Source organism: Eretmochelys imbricata, chromosome 5, assembly GCF_965152235.1.
Source record: "Eretmochelys imbricata isolate rEreImb1 chromosome 5, rEreImb1.hap1, whole genome shotgun sequence".
Classification (NCBI taxonomy): Eukaryota; Metazoa; Chordata; order Testudines; family Cheloniidae; genus Eretmochelys; species Eretmochelys imbricata.
In genome coordinates, this window is record NC_135576.1 from 112,745,945 (window position 1) to 112,773,104 (window position 27,160).

The 27,160-nt window shown below is 43.1% G+C and overlaps 3 protein-coding genes across 3 annotated transcripts; all 3 read right to left on the reverse strand.

The window, feature by feature from the left end:
• Window positions 1–2,378: 2,378 nt before the first annotated feature.
• LOC144264679 (interferon beta-like) lies at window positions 2,379–2,954 on the reverse strand. The gene has a single exon (XM_077816455.1). The coding sequence runs from the start codon at window positions 2,952–2,954 to the stop codon at window positions 2,379–2,381; it is 576 nt and encodes a 191-aa protein (XP_077672581.1).
• A 5,795-nt stretch (window positions 2,955–8,749) lies between these two features.
• LOC144265395 (interferon beta-like) lies at window positions 8,750–10,012 on the reverse strand. The gene is made up of 2 exons (XM_077818038.1): window positions 9,439–10,012; window positions 8,750–8,793 (listed from the first exon to the last, which is right to left on the reverse strand). Exons 1-2 carry the CDS (start codon window positions 10,010–10,012, stop codon window positions 8,750–8,752), a joined length of 618 nt encoding a protein of 205 aa, XP_077674164.1.
• Window positions 10,013–16,760: 6,748 nt separating this feature from the next.
• LOC144265396 (interferon tau-2-like) lies at window positions 16,761–20,759 on the reverse strand. Its single transcript, XM_077818039.1, is given in 5 exon segments — window positions 16,761–16,979; window positions 16,982–17,104; window positions 18,040–18,173; window positions 19,532–19,564; window positions 20,576–20,759. Coding segments are annotated over 5 exon segments (693 nt in total).
• Window positions 20,760–27,160: the final 6,401 nt, after the last annotated feature.

A 27,160-nucleotide genomic window follows, 5' to 3' on the forward strand; every position in this document is an offset into this window, starting at 1 on the left:
TCTGTACCCTAGAATTCAGAGTGGGGAAGGGCTGCATTTTTGAGGTGACAGAGAAGCTTTGATAATCCTCATTCCAATGCCCTATTCCCGCTCTCATTACACACATGTACTTTTGCTTGTGGTATGCACTCAAGAATGAATTTTGTCTATGCTGCGCTCACACAAAAATGATGGAACCGAATGTGTGTGGGGGACACACAAATGATGAGCATTCATGGAAGCCCACACTTAATGGGCAGGCTGGTGCTTGTAAATGTATTGTGGGGAGGTGGTATGTGAAGGCACACAAACCTGATTGATGGAGTTATGAGCAAGCTAATTAAATGGTAACTTAACTGGTGTGTGTTTGAAGGTGTATACTGTCTTGATTGGTGCCCTCTTCTCCCCCCTGCACACCCCCCCACCCCAGCAGTAGTTTGGCCTCTTCCAGGATATCTACTCCACCAAACATCCACAACAAGAAGTTATCTGCTCGGGGAAAAAAACCAAGGAAAAAGTAGCAGAGGAGAAAGAGGCAGAGATCAGGTGTGGTGCATGGTTTGTTATCGTGAGAAGATTAATTATCAGTCCATACCTCCTTTTTTCCTATGGAAGTACAGTGAACTTGCACACTGATTCATCCGTGTATCTAAGTATGTTCCCAGCTGGAAGCATGAACACCAGTAGGATGGGTCACATACTAGAAGTCACGTGCATAAATACTTTCTGGACTTGGGGTTTTAAGGCTGAACAATAATAGAGTGTTTGGTTGGATTTTTTTTTAACCAAATCATTACCACTCTGTTGCCATTTTATATAAGATAATAATTTATTTCAATTATTCTTCGATAAAATATAAATAAGTGCAAAAAATAATAGACTGATATAAATATCCTGTTATAAATATCATAAAATGCTCTGAAACTATTTCCACAATGCACAAATAGAATAAGTAGTCACAACAGCTTTAAAATTCCACTGCATCTCATTGTAAATCATGTCTAAAATGTTCATTAATTTCAGTTAGTCCTTCTAAACAGGTTGGTATTTTTAATTTCTAAACTTCTTTGTGACTTTGTCCTGTAGTTGAAAACTGCATAATTCCACTTGGATTCTCTTGCCAGCACTGATGCTGAACTGCTTGTCTGCTAGAGGAAAGAACTGGTATCTCTTCACCTTCATCCTGGTGAGCTGAAGGTCGGTCCTTCCATCCTGGTAAAAGACTCCCGCTTTCCATCATTGCAACCAAACCTGTCTCCAGATGCCCAGCTGGCTGATGAGTCTATGTTGGAATCTCTGACTGGAACTCCCGCCTCAGGGAGCTTGTTTGGAAGCTGTTCCAGTTGACATGTGTTATGCTGTTATACTGTGGTTATACTGCATGTTACAGTTCAGAGGTGAAATTGGATCAGAGAAGAGATCATAGAAATATAGATCAAACACACAATGTCAACAATGTTTAAGGTCCAACCCTTTCTTTTAAAATTCTTAATTGTCTTGTAACTTTTTTGCATTGATATCCTTCATTTTGCATTTTAAACCTGAGTAAATGAACAGAATATTATCACATAAAAAGAAATTTGTGCAGTTGGAATTTCATGAGAGTGAATGTACGGCATAAGACATCAAGCATTATGGAGTGTTAGACGTCACTGTGGGAAGATTCTGCAGAGAGGAGGGATTCCACTGCATCCGTCTGTCTTCACCTCAGTAGTTGCAGCATCCAGAGCTGAAATGAAATCGGAAATAGTTGAAACACAAAGGGAAAAAATATAATTTTCATTGAATTGATCTCAAGAAATTAAATGAAAATATCTTTTCCACACGTAAGCTCGCAAGTCTTTTAGTATGTTCATATTTTTTTAAAAAGTCTCTAGGAAGCTTCTCAAACCTTGGAATACTAGAAATAGTTCTCATGAGGACAAATTAATTAATAGCCATGCTGATAATTGTAGAAACACACTAGGTATGTCGAAATCAGAGTGCTTTCATCATCAGATAATGATACTTTCTTCCCTCGCATACCACAAAGTGCTGGTGAAGTGCCGAAGGATTCCACATATGTGTTCTTTGTTGCATGGTCTGCCAATTCCCTACTGCACAACAGTGCTGATATGTGAGAGATTATGAAGATGTGCAAAAAGAAACAATAAACAAATAAACAATAGTAGAAACACCAAAAAGTAAATCCATGTCACTGAAAATCCATTTCCAGGACAGGACAGGAAGAGCCTAAAGCTGCTGCCATGGAAATCAGTTGCGATTTGGCCACTGATCCTACAGAAGAAGGATCAGGCCCTATATAAGCAGAGTTATAAAATATCCGTTATCTCTGTTCAGCTGTATAAATTACCTTAATGTGAATTCATTTACTCCAGGGAAAAGTTTTGTACTGTACCTTAGTTACTCAGCCTTCGAGTGAGTTTGTCAATCAGTACAAAACATCTGGGTATTTCCACGCGAATGATCTCCCAGGCACAAAGGCTGTATTGCTTTTCTTTCAGGAAAGCATCTATCCCCTGAAAGTATTTTTTCACTCTGCGACTGGTGATCTGGAGGTCCTGACTTTCTGGGTTGGTTAAGCCCTTCTCTGTCTGTGCTCTCAAACATGCCTCCAGCCGCTGAATTTGCTGGTAAAGGCCATTCTGGAACCTGACTATGGAAGCCCCATCCCAAGCACTTTGGGTGAGGTTTTTGCTAAAGATGTTGAAGATCTCTTGGAGGATCTCTTGAATTGCCACCTTGGCATTCTCCTTCTGGGACACTGGGAGTTGGAGGACATCGTGGATGGGTTTGAAAGCTGCCCTTTCATTTATGCATTGTGAGGGGAGATTTCCGCTCACTTTCTCCAGAAGCTCCAAGCTCTCTTTGTTCACTTTGTTCTGCTGGAAGTGAAGCATGGTACAGAGCTGAGATGAGATTTCAGTGGAGAAGAGCAGTATGAGGCAAATGTGCAGCAAACACCTGGTGGTCATGCCGATGTCTTCCACTTCTTTTCTTTGTGTGGAACCTTGAGCCTGGAGTTTGTTGAGGGTCCTATGTAGACTGCTGTGTCTTTCCTTCATGTCTCTGACTTTAAATAATTGGCTGCAGAATTTTTGTTTCATCATTTTCTGTTTTTTTTAAAAGGTTTTTCCCTCCTGGAGGCTTCAGTCTTTTTCTTTCTGTATAATTGACTGCTTTCTAGATTCTTTTACCACGCTTCCTCCCTTTTGTATTTTTGTGAAAGTGACCAAACCCCTTTCACTTATGCTGGATCCACATACATACAGACTTTTCATGATGCATTAATTTAAAGATCTAATATAATAAGATCATCCACACTTCAGAAGTGGTAGTGAGAAGACCGCCAAGTCATCAAACCCTACACTTCTCATTCATCACTTCCTACATTTGACAGACAAAACTAGTTTAGGTATATTTAAAGTCTTGAGGCCTGGAGGAAGTGGGAGGAAAGGGTTGGCCTCAGGGGAGCTGGAACAGTTTGTGTAGTGGGGCTGTTGAGAGCCATTGAACCAAACTGTAAACCGTGAATATGAAGGAAACCACTTCAAGCCAGGGGGTATGGCAGCACCTATTGGTAACTATTGGTAACTTTCAACTTCAGTCATGCAACCTGAAAAGCACACTTAATATGTAGACACCAGCAAATATCGGTATCTTCCTTCTAGGAAAACACAGGAGATAGAGAGTGAGCTCTGAGAGAATGGAACCTTTTTTCATTTTTTGTTTACTTCCAGATCTGAGTGTATATACTGTAGCTGAGGAATCGATGCAGTTAGACGGTGTGAACATGTTGTCCTATTGGTCACTCTGAGTAGCTGACAGTGGTGAAAAGTGGAGGGTAATTAGTAAAACAGGATGAGCAATTAGTTACACATACTAGAGAGGTACCCACATGGATGATTGTGATTTACAGTGGGGCCAGAAGGAGGTTATGAAGAGAAGTCCTGATCTGTATTTTTAACAGGCATGTCCCTGGGTTGTAGTCATTCAAAGAATTTTTTAAAAATCAAAATCAGTGTTCACCATTTTGGCTAGTTCCTTCTCTTAACTTTTTTGTTTTCCCCTTGGCGTGGGCAGGGAAATTCTTCAGCTTTCTTTTAGCCTCTTGGTTTCCTGTGGTCACATTTCATTTTCTGGTTCTCTTCCCCTAGCACAGACTGTTGTGCTGGATTTTGCCATCATGGCAGGAAAATGTGTTTTCATCCAAAAAGAAAACTATTTTCACTGAAATTAGAAAGGAAGAATCACCTGAATAAACCATGAAAACATTTCTGTGCATATTAATTTGGTTAGAGTCTCCCAAGGCTTTCTGCACTTTGATAAGAACTATCAGAGTCTTATATCAGCGACATGAAAGTTTCTGAATAGTGCAGAGAAAGCAGACTTACCAGAGCCCCCAGATTGCCATGCACTACGCTCCCCTTTCTCGCATTACTTTCCATGGGTGCTGGGGATGTTTATCCCACACGAGGGTGAAGTCCAGAGAAGATGTTGAGGAGAAAGGGAAATAAGTACTGTTGTATGAATACTAGGGGAGGAGAAGGTAACAAAGTAATCACAGGGTAATGCGGGGCGGGGGAGCCAAATAATCTTTTTCAGTAAATCTGTATGGTGACAGCAATTTAGGGGCACTGGAATACTTGTTGTTGTATGGCTGCTGAAAGCCATTGAACAAAACTGTAAACCCTGTATATGATGGAGACCATGCATTCACTTGCTAATGTTACGTGACGCTGCTCAACCCCAGCACCCCTACTTCCATCTTCCCTGTAGCAAGTAGGCAAAGAACCAGTCTATTATTTGAGAAAACTTAGTTACAAGGGCCTCAGAGCCTGCTGCAGAGGATCTATGCAGGGGTAGAGCCCTCTGCTTATGCCTCTTCCCTGTGCCACATGGAAGGGTGTGTGGGGTGAGATGAGGTGCCGTGGAGTCAGAAGCTTTTGCTCCCAGTTCCCTCTTGGGGTGTTCTCCATACAGTTATGATCCACATGTGGGGCCTGGAACGAGCAGGCGCGCATTGAGCTGGGGCAGTGCTACTGCAGGTCTGGTGGGTGCATCTCTCCATGTCACCTACAGAGAGTGTCTGAGGCAACTGCAGTCTGAAGGAAGACCTGGTTTCATGGCTGTAACAGAACCTCGCTGACAGGGACCGGAACGGGGCTCTGAGTGGTCCCAACAACTGAAGCAGAAACTCAGTAGCTCTGTGCGAAAAGACCTTGTGTTCTGTGTAGAAGCCACAGGCTCATCTGCTTCTATGATGAAGGCTGGGGAGAAACCTGCGAGTATCCCCTCCTGCCTGCCAGCGGAAGGATAAAAGTGAGCTGAAGTGGGGATGTATTATTAGCATGTTCCTCCCTTTTTATCCCCCTGTGGTTGGCTTTCCCACAGGAAGGCCTGAAATCTTAGATGATACATGGCATCAAATGGCTTCTTCAATAGATGAATGGATTTTTTCCACATAGCACAGCTTATAAACAATATGATGGGATGAATCTCAGGAGGTTCCCCACTGCACTCCTTTGGCAACAAAGCAGTTAGAATCTGAAGAGTTTGAATGCCTCCAAGTGCTATATTATGGCCATGTTCCACCAGAGAGTGGGGTATACATTATGGGGTGGTGACTTTTTCATGCAATCTAATTTTGCTCTCATTATTCTTAGATTATTGTGTTGTGTCAATATAACGTTTGGATCCTGCTACATGAAGGAATGAATGAATGAAGGGAGAAAGATTTGGGCAGGAAAGAACTTGAACAGCTGATGGCTACAGCTCTTGGAAGAAACTGCACCATAAGAAAGGAGAGGCATTTGTTTTAAGAGTTAACTCCTTGTACATGCCTCTAAACCAGCAAGTCCCAAACTGAGTTTCCTGAATCAGTGGCACTACATGGAGTACTGGCTGATGGTCTTCAGAGAACTGGCAGATCCTATGTTCCTTTAAAGACCACTAAACTTATATAAATGCGTTTCTAGTACTACCTTTCTTTGTAAGCATTTGGTGTACCTGCCACACAAATGTTAGCTGATCCTGAATGGGAGGGGAAAGGATCAATTTTTGAAAGATGAGGCCCACATAATGAAATGTTTGAGAACCCCTCAGCTAAAGAGAACAGAGGGCAAAAGCTTCTGCAATGCTGCCATCTGTTGAGTGTGAAGAATTTAGTCTCCAGCTAGAGACACCATAGTTTGGACTGTGTTACAAAAGGGATTTGAAATGGGACATACCTTCCTGGTTTTTTTCCCAAAGGCAGGTTTCCACTCAGTGTAAAAATTCACACACACTTTGTTTTTTCACTATTTGAACATGTAATGTAGTGGTTGTTTGACTTCTTTAAAAAAGTTTAAAAAAGAAATCTCCAGATTTAGAGTGTGGCTTAAATTAATGCTAGACAATGATGGGACTAACTAATAGCTCTTCAAAAATACTATCTACATACCTAAACTTGGCAAAGAGATCCTTACATGATTTGTTCCAATGGATGGTTTTTGTTTTTGTTTTTTTGCTTTCAGGTAATTTTTAGTCATTCACAGCTCAACTGAAATTTTGATGGACTGTGCTCCTCCAGCTGGTGGTTGTTGGTGCAACATGCAGTCCCTAAGCACATACGCTTGTTTTGGGAGCACCCGGGGGAGAGCAAAGGGAAGCAGCAGCAGATGCTTACAAGCCTGATTCACAGGAGGGGTTGGGTATGTACAAGCTTGATGGTGTTTGTGAGCCAAGTGTACCCAAACCTGACTGATGGAAGGGGAAAATTAAATCCACATAACCCTTCCTGATGGTGGTGGTGGGGGAGATACGGAGTCTGTGCACATGGAAACCTGACAGTTCGCACACATCTCATTGGGGAGGAAGGGGACAAGCAACTTTGTACCACGACAACCTGAAGTCTTCCCCTTAGAATGCCTGTGTCTCCATCATCCCTTTCATTTCATCACAATGAACTACTGCTCCAAATATCTGCAACTACAAATGTTGTGCGTGAAAATAATCTGGTAATGGGCAGAAACACAAAAGCTGCGGAGTTGAGGTTGTGGTGTGTGGTCTGTTGGAGTGGTCAAACTAATTACCCAAGCTATTTTTCTTATGGAGTCACTGCTGAATCAGGGTTTATGTTCACAATGTACTTGAGCATGTTGTCAAGTTTAACTGCTTATGTCAAAGGAAAGCTCGTGTACTTAAAGTTAGGCAAATGTTTACAAGTCCTTTGCTGAACTGGAGTCTTAAGGTAAAACAAGAGAAGATTTTTATTGAGTCTCTGTTTTTTTAAAAATCTAATTAGTACAAATCACTACTGCTGTAGGTTGCTATTTTGTAGAAATAAATATTTATTTATAAATATTATAAAACCTCTGAAAAAATAAATAAAAGCAATACATTAATATTGTAAATAAATATAAATGGATCAACATAAAGACACTTTTACAAATCCAGTAAAATGATCTGAAAATCTTTTCACAGTGCAGGAAAAGAATATATATTTGCACTAGTTTAAAATTTCAGAGTGCCTAATTATAAGTGACCTAGAAACTGGGATATTCTTCTTTCTTTGTTATCCTTGCCACAAAATACACCTCCAGAAGTTTCCCTTGCTTATGAGTCCATGTCAGGATCTTTCCATGCGACTGTCGTTCCAGGCAGCTTGTGAGGGTATTTTGCATGAGATGTAGGCAGAGGTGAAAGTAAGGCGGTCCGGTCTGGTCCAATATAACGGCAAGAGCCGGTACACCATGCCATACCAGACCGGCTTCCCGAGGCTGGCCATTTAAAGGGTCTAGGGCTCCTGGCAGCAGCCAGAGCCCCTGGGTAGCGGAGGCAGCTCAGGCCATGATTTAAAGGGCTCTTTAAATCCTCACCGAAGCCCCTGGCCGCCGCCGCTACACCGGGGGCTCTGGCAGGGGGCTCGGACAGCGATTTCAAGAGCCCGGGGCTCCAGCCGATGCAGGGAGCCCCAGGCCCTTTAAATCTCCACCAAAGCCCTAAGCCCCGGGGTAGCGGAGGCAGCAGAGAGCCCCTGGGGCTCTGTCGGAGATTTAAAGGGGCCGGGGCTCCACTGCGGTAGCGGTGGACGGAGTCCTAGGCCCTTTAAATCACCCCCGAGCTCTGGGACACCCAGCCGCCTCTGCAGCTGGTAGCCCGCGATTTAAAGACCTGGGATTTAAAGGCTGGGCCTCTTCCGGTTGAGGCCACACCTCTTCTGGTTTAGGCCATACTCTGTCATACCGGTAAGTCCTTTAAGTTACTTTCACCCCTGGATGTAGGAAATCTGTTGGAGGATCTCCTGGATGTCCACTTTGGCAGTCTCTTTCTGGGTTTCTCTGGGCTTGAGAAAATTTTGGGGCCATGTTAGGTGTCTTTCTTCATTCTGCCTTTGCAGGAAAATTATCCTTCCATTTTTTTTGGAAATTGTCCTGGTTCATATTTCTTATGCCGAAGCGAAGCCTGTTACAGTAAAGAGGTAAGATTTCATTTTTAAAAGCAGCCCAAGGCAAATTCGGAGCAAACGCGTAATACCAATGATTAAGGAATAGTAAGTTTTTTCTCCTTCGGTTCAAATACTATGCTGTCTTCTGCAATATTTTCAGCAAAATCTTCTGTTTAACATTTTCTCATGTGAATAAATCAGTCTTGGTAATGGCAAGAAGGCTATAAATAGTGCAGTTGAAGTTTGGCAGTTTGCTTAATTCAAGATGGACTGATAGGAGTCTCGAAAGCTGCTGATTCGAGAATCAGTTTAGAGACGAAGGACTCCAGTGGAGGTGCAGTTTCATTCAGCTGTTTTCAGAGCATCATTACTGGAAGCATCACGTGCTGGAATGAAAAAGGGGACTGGTTCAAACATGGAGAGATTCAAATGCCAAATAGAGGCCATCTTTTTCTAACCAGATGTCAAATCCTAAATCCTGAGCCTTAGTGCACTTGTCATCTTGTCACAATTTGTTGTTACTAAAGCTGTTGAATTTAGCGGTAAACAAAAGAAAGAAAAGCAGAATAAGAACCCTCGGCTGTCCCTATGTGCAAAATGAGTTGATGGGATAGAAGTATGTGAACACAGACCCCCCGTTTTCTGGTGTCCTAACTGGAATGTTGTCTAACGAGGCAGTTGTTGAAAGGGGGCTTCTCACTGTTCTTTTCCCCAACTTAGATACTTACTGGTCAAAGTTCTATTTGGCACAGTTAGTTATCACTTAACAATATTTTGTCTTTAATTAGCAGTTATGATATATTTGTATATTTTTCATATAGAATATTGTGTGTGGTAGAGAAGCACTAAATTATATGCTACTCTGAAAAGATTTGAGCATGCGTTTGAAATAGCTGTATGCATAAAATTACTGTGGGAGAAAGATTGGGCCCGACGTATTAGGAGTTATAACCCTATCACCCATCTTTCACCAGCTGTTTTATTCAAATAATATTATTTGAGTTTTTCTAGGAAAAAAGAAAAGATGGTACCTTCATTTTCAAGTCTCTTGGTGAGTTTGTTGAGCATGAGGAAACATCTGGGTATTTCCACACGGATGATCTCCCAGGCACACCGGCTGTATTGCTTTTCTTTCAGGAAATCCTCTATTGTCTGAAAGAATCTCTTCAGTTTGAGGCTGGTGAGCAGGAGGTTCTCATTTCCTGGGTAGGTTACCTCCTTTTCCATCTCAGCACTCAAACACATCTCCAGCTTCTCAATCTGCTGGTGAAGTCCATTTTGGAATTCCTTTATGGAAGTCCCATTCCAGGCAGCTTGGGTGAGATTGTTGTTAAAGATATGGAAGAGCTCTTGGAGGATCTGCTGGATGGCTACCTTGGCATTCTCTTGGTGGGACAGTCGGAGCTTGAGGATATCTGTGGGCTTGAAAGCTATCCCTTCATTTAGACATTGGAAGGGAAAGTTGCCACCCATTTTCTCCAGATGCTCTAAACTCTCGCTGTTCATTCTGGTTTGTAGAACATGCAGCCTGTTACAGTCCAGACATGAAATTTCACTGGAGAAGAGCAGCACGAGGCAAAATTGCAGCAAATTCCTGCTGATCATGATGATGTCTTAGATTCCCTGTGTTTGTGTAGAACTTGAGCAACTGGTGTCTGTTCAAGGTCTTCTGTAAACTTTTGTGTTTTCGACCCGTCTCTGAATTTAAGTATTCTGTCGGAAAAGATTTTTCTTTCATCACTTTCTACTTTTCAGGGTTTTTTCTGCTTGAGGTTTTTACTTTTGGTTTCCTTCTTTTTAGTTAGTGGAAGTGAACAAGTCATTCGAAGAACCAAATCCCAGTTGGTAACTACTTTAATATTACTGAACCCCAACATTTCTTTCCTTCGGTCCTCCCTGCCCTCTTAGATAACGAAAATGTAAAGAGTAAGAAGAATATGATGGTGAACAGTGTCATCCAGTTACAGGTTAGAGTGGGGACCTGTCTGTTTGCTCCCAAGTTCCTGTAGTTAGCACTGCTCGGCAGGTCTGAATGTCTGTCACATCAGCAAGACTATCCATGCTTTTAAGTGATAACAGTGAATTTTGGCAGATGGGGGGAACTACTGCAGAGCTTCTTTTTGCTAGACTCTGCAAATAACAGCAGTGAAGTGATGTGTAAAGCTGCTGTTCCTTCACTTTCCCTTTCTGGTGTGGCACTCAAAATCAGAAAAGCCTGCTATGCTCTGGCTGTCTCATTCCTTCCTTCCAGCCTTTGAGAGGGAGTAATACTATAGGGACCTCTTAATATTTGATAAGCCTGGAAAGAATTCCTGTGGGAGACTGGGGCCAGAGAAGTCTCTCTTAATCTCTCGCAATTTCCTGGCCATCTGAAATATGAGAGATGAAAAACCATGTGTGTAGGCCAATACCAGAGGATGGACAGAGAGCACTGAGAAACTGTGAGGTTTACTTAAGAACCTGATACCAGTTGTGAAAAGCCCAAGGAACAGGTACAGTTGAAGGGTGTGAACATGCTGTCTTCTCGGGCAGTTCTGAGTAGTTCCCAGTGATGTAGTGTAGTGACATGGAAGGGAGTTGTCCAAAAAGATTGTAAAAAGAAAAGGAGTACTTGTGGCACCTTAGAGACGAACCAATTTAGTCTCTAAGGTGCCACAAGTACTCCTTTTCCTTTTGCGAATACAGACTAACACGGCTGTTACTCTGAAACCTGTCAAAAAGATTGTGTGGCTGGTAAAAAATATGCTAGAGCGACTGACATAAATGAATGTCACTTTCAAATGTGTTTGCCTTTTCACCATTCAAGCTTTATTCTTTTTTCAGTGTGCATTTCGCTGAGCTTGGACATTGAAATTCAAGTGGTCTGATGAGTGAAGTTTGCAGCCTTCTTTCTGTAGCAAGTTTCACTTTCTGTTTTTCATACCATAGCACTAGGCTGTCATGTTGGAGTTTCCATCAGTGAAAGGGAATGGTTTTCAAGTCAAAAATTGAAAAAGAATGTTTTCATATTAATTTTAAAGAAGGAAAAGAAGAAAACATGACCATATTTCTGTTCGTGTCACTTCTTTTACATCTCCCTCTCCCATCACCTCGAGCACTTTTTAAAATCATAATCTAGAGTTTTGCCTAAACGATTCGGAAATGTCACTTTCAAAAATGCAGTTTATTGTACATCAGTATACCATATAAGGGACCCAATCATACCAGAGGTGCTGCACCCCAATCTTGCATTTACTCCACTGGGAGTTCTGTGTGTGCATTTCCTGGCAAGTTGAAGCTTCAGGAGATAATAGTTATGTGAAGGAGAGGAATTAAATAATCTGAATTTAAGCTTTTCCTGTTAAATTAAGAAAGCTATGGGAGGAAAGACACATAGTCTTTCAGCATATTTTCATCAGTAATGAGCTTGTTTTCTGGGAAAGGTTAGATGGAGACTGAGCTGGTTGAAATATTTGCTAGAATTTGATGAAATCCTGTCCATTTAAATTTCAGTGAAAATAGCAGGAAATTTTATTGGAATTATTTTTTTCTGTATCAGCCAGCTTAATTTGAATATGAAATAAGAGGTTAGTGTAGCCCCTTTTCCTATTTGCAAACAATCTGCAAAGAAATTCAGAATTTGCCAATGTATTTATTTAAAAAGATTTGACAAATGATTTATACACATTCCACTCTGATTGCTCAGGACCTTGTCACCACATCTTTTCCCTTTGCTGTTCATAATTTGCTGCTTGTTCTGTGTGATGGTTCACCTGAGTCAATGCTATTGTGTCTGTTCCTGGGATGGTTGCCTTCTAATTCAAAACTGCTTTCCAGGTGGCTGCATGAACTTCTCTGGAAAAAGTCTCTTTAAAATATGTATTTATATGAGTGTTTCTTATACTTTCTGTCTACAGAGATATTCTTTTCCAACAAAAACTCACACATACAAATATTTCAGAAAATGTTTACAAAGGGCCAAACATTTTTCATAAATGTTGAATCAGTCTCAAATGTTCAGGCTGTGGCTGAATTATGTGGTTGGCAGTGCTGCTGTTGACTGATAGCTCTTCAGAACTACTATCCACTACACCAAACTTGGTAGAGAGGAGGATCCTCACTAGATCTAATGCCACCGGCAGGTTTATTACTACAATTTTAAACGTTGGGTTTAGGTAATTTTTAGGCATTGTTGGTGTTATAACTCAAAGTTTAATCCATTCTGTACACCAAACTGGTTGTTGGTGGCAAGGAGCACACACGCCTGATTTGGAGGGAGTGGAGGGGTGGCACCAGCTGGTCAGAAAACTGGGGGATAGAATTGCTGACTTGAGTGTACACAAGCCTGATTCATATGGCTTGATTTGTTTGTGTGTGTGTCTGTGTGTGTGTCAGGTGGAGGCCGGGGGGAGGAGGTGGAGTCTCTGTAAGACTTGTTAATTTTAAAGTGATATTATGAAGTTGTTGTCATGAAATTTCATCATCATAGGAAACCTCTTTCTATGTGTATCCATCCGGTTGGACAGGACCTCCAGAAGGTACTCACTAGGCTGAGGACAATGGGAAACCAGTTTAGTGAAGTTGGTGTTAAGGAGAATGGGGGTTAGGAGTGGAAAGTTACTGAAGGTCAACAAAGAGCAGATGACAAAACCCAAAGGTTCTAAAAGAAATCCCAGGGGGAAGACCCACAGGACATTTGGGCAAGAGGAAGGAAGGGGATGAACTTGCCAAGGCCAGGTTATGTGAGCTGGAGGAGAATGCTCTGTTTTTGTGCATATAAGTGATGCATTGCAACAGAAGGATGTTGGATGACCCCAAGTGATTCTGATACAGGTTCACAGAATGGCCTGGTGTGTTGAGGAAACTGAGGCAGGGAATTGCAGAATTTTTGTTCCATTTTCTGTATTTTCTGAGTGATTAAGTAAATAGCAATAGTGTGTTAGAATCCTGTGCAAAGTGTCTCCGTATTATAATCTACACGTACTACATGGCCCCTGGAAGAGGTAAGCACCTCTGGGTATATTTCTGGGAGAGGACATGTTAAAGCACATTCTGAGCTTCAAAGACTACCCAGCTGAGATGTTGGATGAGCCCCCACTTGTAACGCCGACAGAGCAAAGTTGTCAGCAGGCAGGATAGAACCATGGACATTAGAACCTTAGTGTATGAGCCTTGATTGTGTGAACATGTGATAATGCCTCTTAAGCCAGGGTTGTAGCAGACTCCTCAATCTCTAAATGGTTCAGGTGCCAGTAGAGGGTGACAGAGCACCACACCATCCAGGCACGGGTTGCATACTTCCCCTTGCTCAGGAAGCCCAAGCCAAGCTTCAGAGACTTCCCAGCTGATATCCCAGCTAGGGTGATCAGACAGCAAGTGTGAAAAATCGAAGTGGGGGGTAATAGGCGCCTAAATAAGACAAAGCTCCAAATATGGGGACTGTCCCGATAAAATTGGGACATCTGGTCACCCTAATCCAGCTGCCCAAAAATGACACTTTAAAAGTTGTCTGGGGCAACTGCATGCAGCCTGGAGCAGCCCTGGGAAATACTACTTGGCACTGAAAAGACTGGGGCAGAGAATCTAATGGGACCAGAGCTGAGAGAGATGCTGCAGATCTCAGTGTCTGGAGAGATCTTTTTGATCGGTGCAGAAACCATAGAATCTGCTGAGTGTGGAGATGGAACGACAGCCACTTCCATGAGGAAGTCTGTGGACGAACCCACCCCTCTTTTTTCCTGCCCCTGAGTGGAAGCATGTGGGAGAATCTCAGAGGGAGATATTTATAATTTTTTCCTCTCTTTTAAGAAGTGTGAGCTGGGCTTTCCCACAGGCATGGCTGCTCCTTATGATACAGGTGATATTGTGAGAGCTCAGCTGAACATTGCGTTCAGCATTCCCCTTCTTTTATTAAAGGTGTGATGGAATGAAGGGGAACAGTTTTCCCCCAGAGCTGAATGGGTTTGGGTCTGTTAGACTTTTTCAGAAGAATTCCATAGTTTTCGTGGGCAGTAACTGACTGACGCATTCCACCCAATGGGGAAATGTGTTTTCGAGGTGACAAAGAGAAACTTTGATAATTCTCATACAGAATGCCCCATTCCTGCTCTCGTTATTCACATGTAACTGGTGTGTGTTGAGGGGTGCATGCACTCTTGCTTAGGGGGAGGAAAGGCACCAATCTCGCCTCTTCCAACACAACTGGCTACTACTCCAAACACCCAAATTGACAAGTTTTTTGGGGGACAAGTAACCTGGTAAAAAGTAGAATGGTAAAAGGTGGGAGAATTCAGGTGTGGTGTGTGGTCTGTTTGAATGGAAAGGCTAATTATCGTTCTGTAATGATTATTTTTAAAATGGAATTAGTTCAAATTGGGACACTGGTTCATCAATGTATTGAAGCATGTTCCCAACTGGAAGCACTAACGTGAGCGGGATGGCTCACCTACTTTAAGTTAGTCTCATGCATAAGTACTCTCTGGAATTGGGGTTTTCAGGCTGAACAATTACAGGGTTTTTTTTATTCTCCTTTTCTTTCTTTTTGGTTCAATCGGTATTTTATTCAGATCATTACTGGTATAGGTTGCCATTTTATATAAAATAATTATTCATTGGTAAGTAACAAATATCTATGATAAATACATAAATAAGAACAATAAATAAATAATAGATTGACATAAATGCCTTGTTACAAATATCGTAAACGGATCAGAAAATATTTTCAGAAGATATATAACAACACCTTTTAAAATTCCACTGCATCAGATTTTAAATCATGTCAAAATTATTACTTGATTTCAGTTAGTACTTCTAAAAATGTTGATATTTAAATTTCCAAACTTCTTTGTGAGTTTATCCGACATTTGAAAACCCCGTAATTCCGCATGGATTCTCCTGCTAGCAGAGAGGCTGAACTGCTTGTCTTTTATGAAAGAATTGTTATCTCTTCACGTTCATCCTGGGAAACTGTTGGTCCTTTCTTCCTGGTCAGAGAGTCCCATTTTCCATCGCTGCAGCCAAATGTCTCCAGATGTCCAACTTGCTGATGAGTTTGTTTAGGAATCTCTGACTGGAACTCCCACCTCAGGTAGTTTCGGAGAGATTTTTGCCAAAGCGGCAGGAAATATGTTGGAAGATTTCCTGGATTGCCACTTGGGCATTCCCCTTCAGGGACACTCGAGGCCTGAAAACCTCTTGGAGCCACCTGAAACGTCTCTCTTCGTTTCAATATTAGAGGAAAATTATGCACATCTTTTTTGTTGGAACGTTTTTCCAGTTCACATTTGTTCTGCTGTTATACTGTGGTTAAGCTGCATGTTACGGTTCAGAGATAAGATTTGATCAGAGAAGAGTTGAACTATAGAGCAAACATATTTTGAGTGAGTGTATTGCATAATACAAGGTCAAGTATTATGGAGTCTGAGAAGTCTTAGACGTCACTGTGGGAAGGATCAGTAGAGAGGACAGAATCCACTGAATGGTACAATTTCGTCCAACTGTTTTAACCTCTGTAGTCGCTGCATCCTCAGCTGGAGTGAAATGAGATTTGGTTGAAACACAAAGGAAAAAATACAATAGGAAATTTATGATTGTCAATCTTTTCTGCACCTCATCATCTTACGAGTCTGACGCTATGTTCATATTTTTTATAAATGTCTCTAGGAAACTTCTCAAGCTGTGGAATAGGATGAGGACAGATTAATAAATAGCAACCATACTCATAATAGAAACATACTACATGTATAGAAGTCAGAGTACTTTGGGGGTATCATTATTTGATGACCAAAGTACTGGTGAGGTGGCTCAGGATTCCAAATATACGTACTTTGTTGCATGGTCTGCCAATTATGCAATACATAACATCACCTGATATGAGAGAGATTATGAAGAATGGCAAACCTAAATGACAGTAGAAACACAGAAAAATAATGACAGGTTTCAGAGTAACAGCCGTGTTAGCCTGTATTTGCAAAAAGAAAACGAGTACTTGTGGCACCTTAGAGACTAACCAATTTATTTGAGCATAAGCTTTCTTGAGCTACAGCTCACTTCATCGGATGCATCCGATGAAATGAGCTGTAGCTCACGAAACCTTATGCTCAAATAAATTGGTTAGTCTCTAAGGTGCCACAAGTACCCCTTTTCTTTTTAAAGAAAAATAAATCCATGTAATTGCAAATCCATTTCTAGTACAGGACAGGAAGAGCCTGAAGCTGCTGCCAAGGAAATCAGTTGCGATTTGGCCATTGACCCTGTAGAAGAAGGATCAGGCCCTATATAAGCAGTGTTATAAAATATCCGTTATCTCTGTTCAGCTGTATAAATTACCTTAATGTGAATTCATTTACTCCAGGGAAAAGTTTTGTACTGTACCTTAGTTACTCAGCCTTTGAGTGCGTTTGTCAACCAGCACAAAACATCTAGGTATTTCCACGCGAATGATCTCCCAGGCACACAGGCTGTATTGCTTTTCTTTCAGGAAAGCATCTATCCCCTGAAAGTATTGTTTCACACTCCGACTGGTGATCTGGAGGTTCTGACTTTCCAGGTTGGTTAATTCCTTCTCCATCTGTGCTCTCAAACGTGCCTCCAAAGCCGCTGAATTTGCTGGTAAAGGCCATTTTGGAACTTGACTATGGAATTGGCATCCCAAGCACTTTGGGTGAGGTTTTTGCTAAAGATGTTGAAGATCTCTTGGAGGATCTCTTGAATTACCACCTGTCATAAACATAAAGGGAAGGGTAAACCCCTTTGAAATCCCTCCTGGCCAGGGGAAAGCTCCTCTCACCTGTAAAGGGTTAAGAAGCTAAAGGTAACTTCGCTGGCACCTGACCAAAATGACCAATGAGGAGACAAGATACTTTCAAAAGCTGGGAGGAGGGAGAGAAACAAAGGGTCTGTGTGTCTGTCTATATGCTGGTCTTGGCCGGGGATAGACCAGGAATGGCGTCTTAGAACTTTTAGTAAGTAATCTAGCTAGGTATGTGTTAGATTATGATTTCTTTAAATGGCTGAGAAAAGAATTGTGCTGAATAGAATAACTATTTCTGTCTGTGTATCTTTTTTGTAACTTAAGGTTTTGCCTAGAGGGGTTCTCTATGTTTTTGAATCTAATTACCCTGTAAGATATCTACCATCCTGATTTTACAGGGGGGATTTCTTCATTTCTATTTACTTCTATTTTTATTAAAAGTCTTCTTGTAAGAAACTGAATGCTTTTTCATTGTTCTCAGATCCAAGGGTTTGGGTCTGTGGTCACCTATGCAAATTGGTGAGGCTTTTTATCCAACATTTCCCAGGAAAGGGGGGGGTACAAGTGTTGGGAGGATTGTTCATTGTTCTCAAGATCCAAGGGTCTGGGTCTGTAGTCACCTAGGCAAATTGGTGAGGCTTTTTACCAAACCTTGTCCAGGAAGTGGGGTGCAAGGTTTTGGGAAGTATTTTGTGGGGAAGGACGCGTCCAAACAGCTCTTCCCCAGTAACCAGTATTAGTTTGGTGGTGGTAGCGGCCAGTCCAAGGACAACGGGTGGAATATTTTGTACCTTGGGGAAGTTTTGACCTAAGCTGGTAAAGATAAGCTTAGGAGGTTTTTCATGCAGGTCCCCGCATCTGTACCCTAGAGTTCAGAGTGGGGGAGGAACCTTGACACCACCTTGGCATTCTCCTTCTGGGCCACTGAAAGTTGGACAATATCCTGGGTGGGCTTCAAAGTTGTCCTTTCATTTGTGCATTGTGGGGGGAAATTTCTGCTCCTTTTCTGCAGAAGCTCTAAGCTCTCTTTGTTCACTCACAGTATGAGGCAAAAGTGCAGCAAAAACCTGGTGGTCATGATGATGTCTTTTCGCTCATTTGCTTTGTGTGGAACCTTGAGCCTGGAGTTCGTTGAGGGTCCTATGTAGACTGCTGTGTCTTTCCTTTTTGTCTCTGAATTTAATTATTGGTTGGAGAATGTTTCTTTGATCATTTTCTGTTTACAAGATTTTCCTTCTTGAAGGTTTCAGAATTTTTCTTTCTGTTCTTTTTGCTGTTTTCTAGTTCTTTTACCACATTTCCTCTTTCTTTCTTTCTTTCTTTCTTTCTTTCTTTCTTTCTTTCTTTCTTTCTTTCTTTCTTTCTTTTTGTGTGTGTGTGAGAGTGACACCCTGCAAAGCAGAGAAAGCAGATTTACCGCAGCCCGCAGGTTGTAATGGGCTCTGCTCTCTATTCTCCCATGACTTTCCAGGGGTGTTGGGCATCTGTATTCCACAGCAGGGTGAAATCCCAGGGGAAGACGTTGCAGGGTACTGAAAGCAAATGAGCAAAACTGCAAACCCAGGATATGAATGAGACCATGCTTTTGGTCGCTCTTATTGAAGTTTCACACCCCCAGCAGCCATTGTTCCAGCTTGGGGCAGCCCTGACAGGGTGACTGTAATGGAACCACGCTGATAGGGACTGGAAGGGAGATCTAACAAAGCCCTAGAAGTGATGCAGACACTCAGGTGCACTGTTTGGAAAGATTTTGTGTTCTGTGCAGAAGCCATCATGTCATCAGTTTCTCCAGCTTTCATTTCCTCCTGCCTGCTAGTGGAATGAAAAGGGGGAGCTTAAGTGGGGATCTATTGGTGGTGTTTTTCTTCCTTTTGTCCACCTGTGGTTGGCTTTCCCACAGGAAGACCTAAAGTCATAGATGATGGATAACACCAAATGGCTCTTAAGTAGATTAAAAGCTTCTTTCTGAGTATCTGAGATGATACTAATAGAGAGCCCCTGACTAAGCCAGCCCTGATACCAGAATGGGCCCCACCTGAGAGAAATTAGGTGATTCCAGGTTTAACTGCTGAGTGGGCCCAGCTAAGGAAGGGTTGGAGGAAAGAAAATGCAGGGAGTCAGAAGGTGCCTGCAGGGCCTTGAGTGAGCAGGGAGGCACCCAGAATAACTAAGGAACAGATTGGAAGACCTAGAAGGGAAGTAAAGAGGTGAGGAAGGAAATGGCACAGGGAAAACTGCAATATGGGTAGAGGATTTGACATAGCTGTACAGTACATGGCCCTAGGCTGTAACCCAGAATTGAGGTTGAGACTGGATTCCCCTACGAGCCCCAAGGAAGTGGTGCGCAAGGGTAGCTGAGCCCAGCGAGGTTCCCCACCCCAGGTTGCACTTACTTTTGAAATCTTTGCTTCCATGTTCCATAAGTCCTTTGGAAGAAATTTCATACAAAATGAAATCAAAGATTGCCTACTTGAAACTTCTTTTTTGGATGAGTAAGTATTGTTGGTAAGTCGTATAAATAATTGTGCTGCTAAGATTTGAATTTACTTAGCTCCTGGCCTAGCCCAAATGTGTGGGGGTTTTTTGTTTGTTGTTGTTTGTTTTTTAATTCTCCATAGATTGTGCTGCCTTGGAACAATAAATAAACTCCAAACTAGAAAAGGCACAAAACGAAAATCTTTTTCTTTACTGATTGTTTTCCCCTCAATTTAACATAGACGTGGTAACTTGTTGTAGGGAGTTAGGAGAACTCACCTGGATGTTGTCCCTTCTTGGTGTGCAAATATTTTATTTATAAAAGTGGATCTTATTGTTACTGACCTTCTGGGAAGGACTTACGAACAAGCAGAAGATATCGAAAAGGTGGCGGCAATCTTTCAAAGCCAGTAAATAAATTAGCTATCTGCTTTAGAAGTAGGTTTTAGTTTCCTGTTTGAGTGCTAGCTAACAGATCTTTTAGAGCCAAACCTCGGCATTTGCACCAAGTCTTATGCAAATCCAGAAACTACATGTAACTGACCAATTTGCCTTGCAAATAAATCTGCCTACAAATGTTGAGGAAGCCGTTCAGGAGGTCTGTTAAACATTTGGCCCTGAGAGTCATACAAAAAAGGTAGAAATGTAAAACTTGTTCCACTTATTTGTCGCAGATTGCTTCTCTAATGTCCATGTCCAGCATATGTACGTGTGTCTTTATGACAACAGTTAAGGGACTGGGTGAATCCGCTTTAAATTGAAAAATCTGGTGGGAAGAGGGACATTGTCGGTAGCCTCTGTTTGCCCGAAGTTGGGAATGGGCGATGGGTTGGATCACGTGATGATTACCTGTTTTCTCCATTCCCTCTGAAGCACCTGGCATTGGCCACTGTTGGAAGACAGGGTACTGGGCTAGATGGACCTTTGGTCTGACCCAGTATGGCCATTCTTGTGTTGAATACGTTTCATTAAAGATGTGTTCAGCTTTTGAGGATCTAATTGTCCCAGAAGAAATGTAACCTTTTCATGGACTCTTGTTGTGCCGGCGCCCGTCTCTGGTCGCAAGGGTTTCACTACATAGTTTACCTCATTCAGCTGCCTGATGACCTTCAAGGGCCCATCCCAGGCATCCTGTAGTTTGTCCATTGTCAAGGGAATGGGAACCGTCACCTGGTCCCCGGTAGCATAGGAGCAGGCACACGCTGAGCGGTTGTACCAGTCTTTTTGCTTCCGTTGGCTAAATTCTCCCTGGTCAAGTCCGTGAGCTCAGCAAGCTTTTCTGGGAAAGTCAGTACGTACTCCACCACTGATTTTTTCCATCTGGGGAGGCCTTTCCCTCCCATTCGTCCTTCATCAAGTCCAGGAGTCCCCTCACTCTGCACCCATAAAGGACCTGGAAAGGAGAGAACCAGGTTGATTCCTGGGGCACTTGCCGGTACGCGAACAGCAGGTGGGGTAAATGCTTGTCCCAGTCCTGTGGGTGCTGGTTCATAACGGTTTTCAGAATAATCTTTAGGGTCCCATTGAACCTCTTCACCAGCCCGTTGGACCGAGGGTGATACGCTGAGGCCCAGGTGTGTCGGATCCCACGCTTCTCCCACAAGCACCGGAGCAGAGTTGACATGAAATTGGAGCCCTAGTCTGTAAGGACCTCCTTGGGGAACCCCACTCTGCCGAAAACAGTCAGCAGTGCATCTGCCACAGTGTCTGCCTGGATAGAGGACAAGGCCACCGCCTCTGGACAGGGAGTAGTGAAATCTACCACCATCAGGATGTATTTTTTCCCTGTCCGAGTTGCTTTGCTGAGGGGTCCCACTATGTCCAGGGTCACCTTCTGGAGAGGCTCCTCTATGATGGGCAGGGGCCTCAAAGCTGCTTTCCCTTTGTCCCGGGCCTTCCCCACCCTCTGGCAGGGGTCGCAGGACCTGCAGTACTTGTGGATGGTATCAAAGATCCTGGGCCAGTAAAAGTACTGTAGCAGCCTCTGCTTGCTGCACTGGATTCCCTGGTGTCCTGAGAGAGGGATATCGTGGGCCAGGTACAGTAGCCTGCGGCGGTACTTCTGGGGGACCCTCCTCCGGCTGGGCTCCCACCCAGTTAACCCTTTGAGGGCTCAGTTTGCTCATCCTGTCCCTGAGCTTTAGGTACCGCGCCCATCTGTGGGCCCCGCTTCCCACAGTAATTACACCTCAGGTCCAGCTGGTCCTCTTGGTGGGCCTGTCCCCCTGGGATTTCATTCCATATCCCGACCTGCTGTCTACAAACTCATCAGGCAACTGCCCTGCATGGTGCAGGTCCTTCAGCCTCTTGTCCATGAACCATATCCTCAGGTCAGGGGGACGGAGTTCATATCATCGCTCCAGCCCCATTAGTTCAATCACATCCTCCTTGGTCTGGACCCTGGTCCCATTTACTGATTGGTGGGTGTATTTCCCCATCAGCGTGACCAGTTTCAGATAGGTCATCCCCTGGGTCTTCTGCACACTCCGGAACCTTTTCCTGTATGCCTCGGGGTCAGCTCAGATGTGCGCAGCAGGGCTTGTTTGAACAGTTCATTGTCCCCTGCTTCCACTCATCTATCTGTCTGAACATCTCTATGGCTTTGGGACCCAGTAAGGGGGCCAGATGCCGAAGCCCGTCTGCAAGCCAACCTGGTGCACATTGCAGGGCTTCTCAAAGGCAGTGAGGAAGGCATCTGTATCATCCCCTTCCTTAAACGGAGGCAGTTTCAGTCCCATTTCCAACTCCAACCGTCTCAGCTCCACCAACTGGGAACTCGGTCGGGAAGATCTCCTTCTGGTCAGGTAAGTGGATCCTGGGGCTGCCTGGCTGCTTTCAGCCCCTCCCACATCCCTGGCTGGGTCGGTGGCTGGGATGACCCCAGAGGCTGCCTGGCTGCTCCCAGCCTCTCTTGCGGCCCCAGCTGGCTCAGGAACTGGCTACTTAGCGTGATCATTCTCTTCCAACTGGGCAATCAGCTGTGCCTTGGTGAATTTTCCAATTCCAACGCGCAGCCCTCTCCCTTTGCAAAGTTCTACAATGTCTGGCTCAGGATTTCCAAGATGGACTTGGCTGAAAGTCACCGATGTCTGTAATAGCAAGCTCCGTTCTACTCTGTGTTCCTGTTGACGACTAAACCTTCTGTTAACGCTGGCTAAGAGTCACCTCTGACTAGGGAGTTGGGGCACAGGGCCCTTTTGCTTCCCCAGGACCCCGCCTGTGCGGACTCACTGTAGGAAGCGCACAGTGTGAAAAGGGGATGCTGAATGCTCTAAGGTCAGACCCAGGAAGGTCGAAGCTGTGTAAGCTTCTTGCCCTGGAAACACTATGGTTAAAGAGAGGAAGCACGCCCCCGCAGAGTCCTGACTGGCGTCGTATGGAGTAGTTCCAGAGCGTCACACAGTGACTCCGCGACAACTGGAATCAAAGTGCACCGCGTGGACAGAGAATCCTGCAGTAACTGACTGGAGAGCAGGAAAACTAAGGAGGATGAGCGAGAGACAGGCATGCTGGAATCTCCAAGAGGTGAAATTACAGAAGGCGGAGGAGCCTACGGCTTAACCGGTGGCCGCAAGGCCAGAGGGGGAACGGTGGCTGCAAGTTTTGTGAAGCTGTTGTGCTAAACGAAGGTGGGGAGGAAGCTTCCTTTTATGGACAGCCAGTTAGATGTAAAATCCATCGTAGCAGCTGTCCTCTACTTGCTTTACCTGTAAAGGGGTAAAAAGTCTCTTTGCAAAGCATAAGTGAAAGGAAGTGAGTGCTCACCATGCTGGAGCTTCTTAAAATGGAGGGAAAACTCTCCCTTTATCTCTCTGTCTGTCCTCCCAACTGGAGAGTTCGAGAAGGCAGCAGCTTTGCTGTCAGATGCCTGTGGCCAGGTATGAACTATCATCAGTATCATACTTAGAAACTACTCATTTGAAACCTTGGATATCTACGTAGATCAGGAAATATCTAGAAAGATGCGATTAGCTTTCTCTCTCTCTCTCTCTTTTTTTTTTAATATTCGCCTTTTTTAAGAACAGGGTTGTCTTTTTGGTGTCTTACGAGGTTTGTGCACGTGGTTTTTACTTAGCTGGTGGCAACAGCTGATTTCTATTTTTTTTTCCTTTTCCTTTCTCAGCTCTTATAGCGATAAACCTGCTGGTGGCATCAGATCTAGTGAGGCTCCACCTCTCCACCGAGTTTTGTGTAGGTGGATCATAGTTCTGAAAACACTCTTTGGCACTGAAAGGACTGGGGGAGGGAATCTAATGGGACCAGAGCTGAGACAGATGCTGCAGATCTGTGTCTGGAGAGACCTTTTTGTTCAGTGCAGAAACCATAGAATCTGCTGAGTGTGGAGATGGAATGACAGCCACTTCCATGAGGAAGGCTGGGGTCCAACCTGCTCCTCCTCCTTCCTGCCCACCATTGGAAGGATGTGGGAGAACTTCAGTGGGGGATATTTACACAGCTTTCCTCTCTTTTAAGAAATGTGAGCTGGGATTCCCCACAGGCATTGGCTGCTCTTTATGATACAGGTGATATTGTCAAAGAGCTCAACTGAATTCTCCATTCAGCATGGTCCCTTTTTTAATTCAAGGTCTGCTGGCATGAATGGGAATGGTTTCTCTCTGGCACAGAATAGGTTTGGGGCAGTTAGACTTTTTCAGAAGAATTCAGTATTGTTCCTGGATAGTGACTGACTGATGTATTCCCCCTGTCATAAGTATAAAGGGAAGGGTAACACCTTTCTGTATACAGAACTATAAAATCCCTCCTGGCCAGAGGCAAAACCCTTTCACCTGTAAAGGGTTAAGAAGCTAGGATAACCTTCCTGGCACCTGACCAAAATGACCAAGGAGGAGATAAATTACTTTCAAAGCTGGAGTGGGGGGGAACAAATGGTCTGTCTGTCTGTCTGTGTGATGCTTTTGCCGGGAACAGATCAGGAATGCTCTTCAGAACTACTGTAAAAAATTAGGAAGCAATCTAGCTAGAAATGCATTAGATTTCCTTTTGTTTAAATGGCTGGTAAATAAGCTGTGCTGAATGGAATGTATATTTTTGTAACTTAAGGTTTTGCCTGGAGAGATTCTCTATGTTTTGAATCTGATGACCCTGGAAGGTATTTACCATCCTGATTTTACAGAGGTGATTCTTTTACTGTTTCTTTCATTAAAATTCTTCTTTTAAGATCCTGATTGCTTTTTCATTGTTCTTAAGATCCAAGGGTTTGGGTCTGTGTTCACCTATGCAAATTGGTGAGGATTTTTATCAAGCCTTCCCCAGGAAAGCGGGTGTAGGGCTTGGGGGGATATTTTGGGGGGAAGGCCTCTCCAAGTGGGCTCTTTTCCTGTTTGTACCTTGAGGAAGTTTTTCACCTAAGCTGGTAAGAATAAGCTTAGGGGGTCTTTCATGCAGGTCCCCACATCTGTACCCTAGAGTTCAGAGTGGGGAAGGAACCTTGACACCCCCAAACTGGGGGCTGCATTTTAGAGGTGACAGAGAAGCTTTGATAATCCTCATTCCAATGCCCTATTCCCGCTCTCATTACACACATGTACTTTTGCTTGTGGTGTGCACTCAAGAATGAATTTTGTCTTTGCTGCGCTCACACAAAAATGATGGAACCGAATGTGTGTGTGGGACACACAAATGATGAGCATTCATGGAAGCCCACACTTAATGGGCAGGCTGGTGCTTGTAAATGTATTGTGGGGAGGTGGTATGTGAAGGCACACAAACCTGATTGATGGAGTTATGAGCAAGCTAATTAAATGGTAACTTAACTGGTGTGTGTTTGAGGGTGTATACTGTCTTGACTGGTGCCCTCTTCTCCCCTTCCCCACCCCTCCCGGCAGTAGTTTGGCCTCTTCCAGCACATCTACTTCACCAAACATCCACAACAAGAAGTTATCTGCTCGGGAAAAACAACCAAGGAAAAAGTAGCAGAGGAAAAAGAGGCAGAGATCAGGTGTGGTGCATGGTTTGTTATCGTGGAAAGACTAATTATCACTCCATACCTCCTTTTTCCTATGGAAGTACAGTAAACTTGCACACTGATTCATCTGTGTATCTAAGTATGTTCCCAACTGGAAGCATGAACACCAGTAGGATGGGTCACATACTAGAAGTCACGTGCATAAGTACTTTCTGGACTTCGGGTTTTAAGGCTGAACAATAATAGAGTGTTTGGTTGGATTTTTTTTTAACCATATCATTACCACTCTGTTGCCATTTTGTATAAAATAATAATTTATTCCAATTAGTCTACAATAAAATATAAATAAGAGCAATGAATAATAGACTGATATAAATATCCTGTTACAAATATCATAAAATGCCCTGAAACTATTTCCACAATGCACAAATAGAATAAGTAGTCACAACAGCTTTTAAAATTCCACTGCATCTCATTGTAAATCATGTCTAAAATGTTCATTGATTTCAGTTAGTCCTTCTAAAACGGTTGGTATTTTTAATTTCTAAACTTCTTTGTGACTTTGTCCTGTAATTGAAAACTGCATAATTCCACTTGGATTCTCTTGCCAGCGCTGATGCTGAACTGCTTGTCTGCTAGAGGAAATAAATGGTATCTCTTCACCTTCATCCTGGTGAGCTGAAGGTCCGTCCTTCCGTCCTGGTAAGAGAGTCCCGCTTTCCATCATTGCAACCAAACCTGTCTCCAGATGCCCAGCTGGCTGATGAGTCTATGTTGGAATCTCTGACTGGAACTCCCGCCTCAAGGAGCTTGTTTGGAAGCTGTTCCAGTTCATGAGTGTTATGCTGTTATACTGTGGTTATACTGCATATTACAGTTCAGAGGTGAGATTGGATCAGAGAAGAGATCATAGAAATATAGAGCAAACAGACAATGTCAACAATGTTTAAGGTCCAACCCTTTCTTTTAAAATTCTTAATTCAGAATATTATCACATAAAATGAAATTTGTGCAGTTGGAATTTCATGAGAGTGAATGTACGGCATAATACATCAAGCATTATGGAGTTTTAGACGTCACTACGGGAAGAACCTGCAGAGAGGAGGGATTCCACTGCATATGTCTGTCTTCACCCCAATAGTTGCAGCATCTGGAGCTGAAATGAAATCGGAAATAGTTGGAACACAAAGGGAAAAAATATAATCTTCATTGAATTGATCTCAAGAAATTAAATGACAATATCTTTTCCACACATAAGCTCGCAAGTCTTTTACTATGTTCATATTTTTTTAAAAAGTCTCTAGGAAGCTTCTCAAACCTTGGAATACTAGAAATAGTTCTCATGAGGACAAATTAATTAATAGCCACGCTTATAATTGTAGAAACGCACTACTTATGTCGAAGTCAGAGTGCTTTGGTCATCAGATAATGATATTTCCTTCCCTCCCACATCACAAAGTGCTGGTGAGGTGCCGAAGGATTCCACATACGTGTACTTTGTTGCATGGTCTGCCAATTCCCTACTGCACAACAGTACTGATGTGTGAAAGATTATGAAAATGTGCAAAAATAAATAATAGTAGAAACACCAAAAAATAAATCCATGTCACTGAAAATCCAT

Excerpts from the sequence above, each read along its gene's own strand:
- LOC144264679 (XM_077816455.1), bottom strand. The coding sequence starts at position 2,954 with ATGACCACCAGGTGTTTGCTGCACATTTGCCTCATACTGCTCTTCTCC.
- LOC144265395 (XM_077818038.1), bottom strand. The coding sequence starts at position 10,012 with ATGATCAGCAGGAATTTGCTGCAATTTTGCCTCGTGCTGCTCTTCTCC. Across the intron at positions 8,794-9,438 it reads CAAGAGACTTGAAAATGAAG|CACGTGATGCTTCCAGTAAT; the intron begins GTACCATCTTTT and ends TTTTCATTCCAG.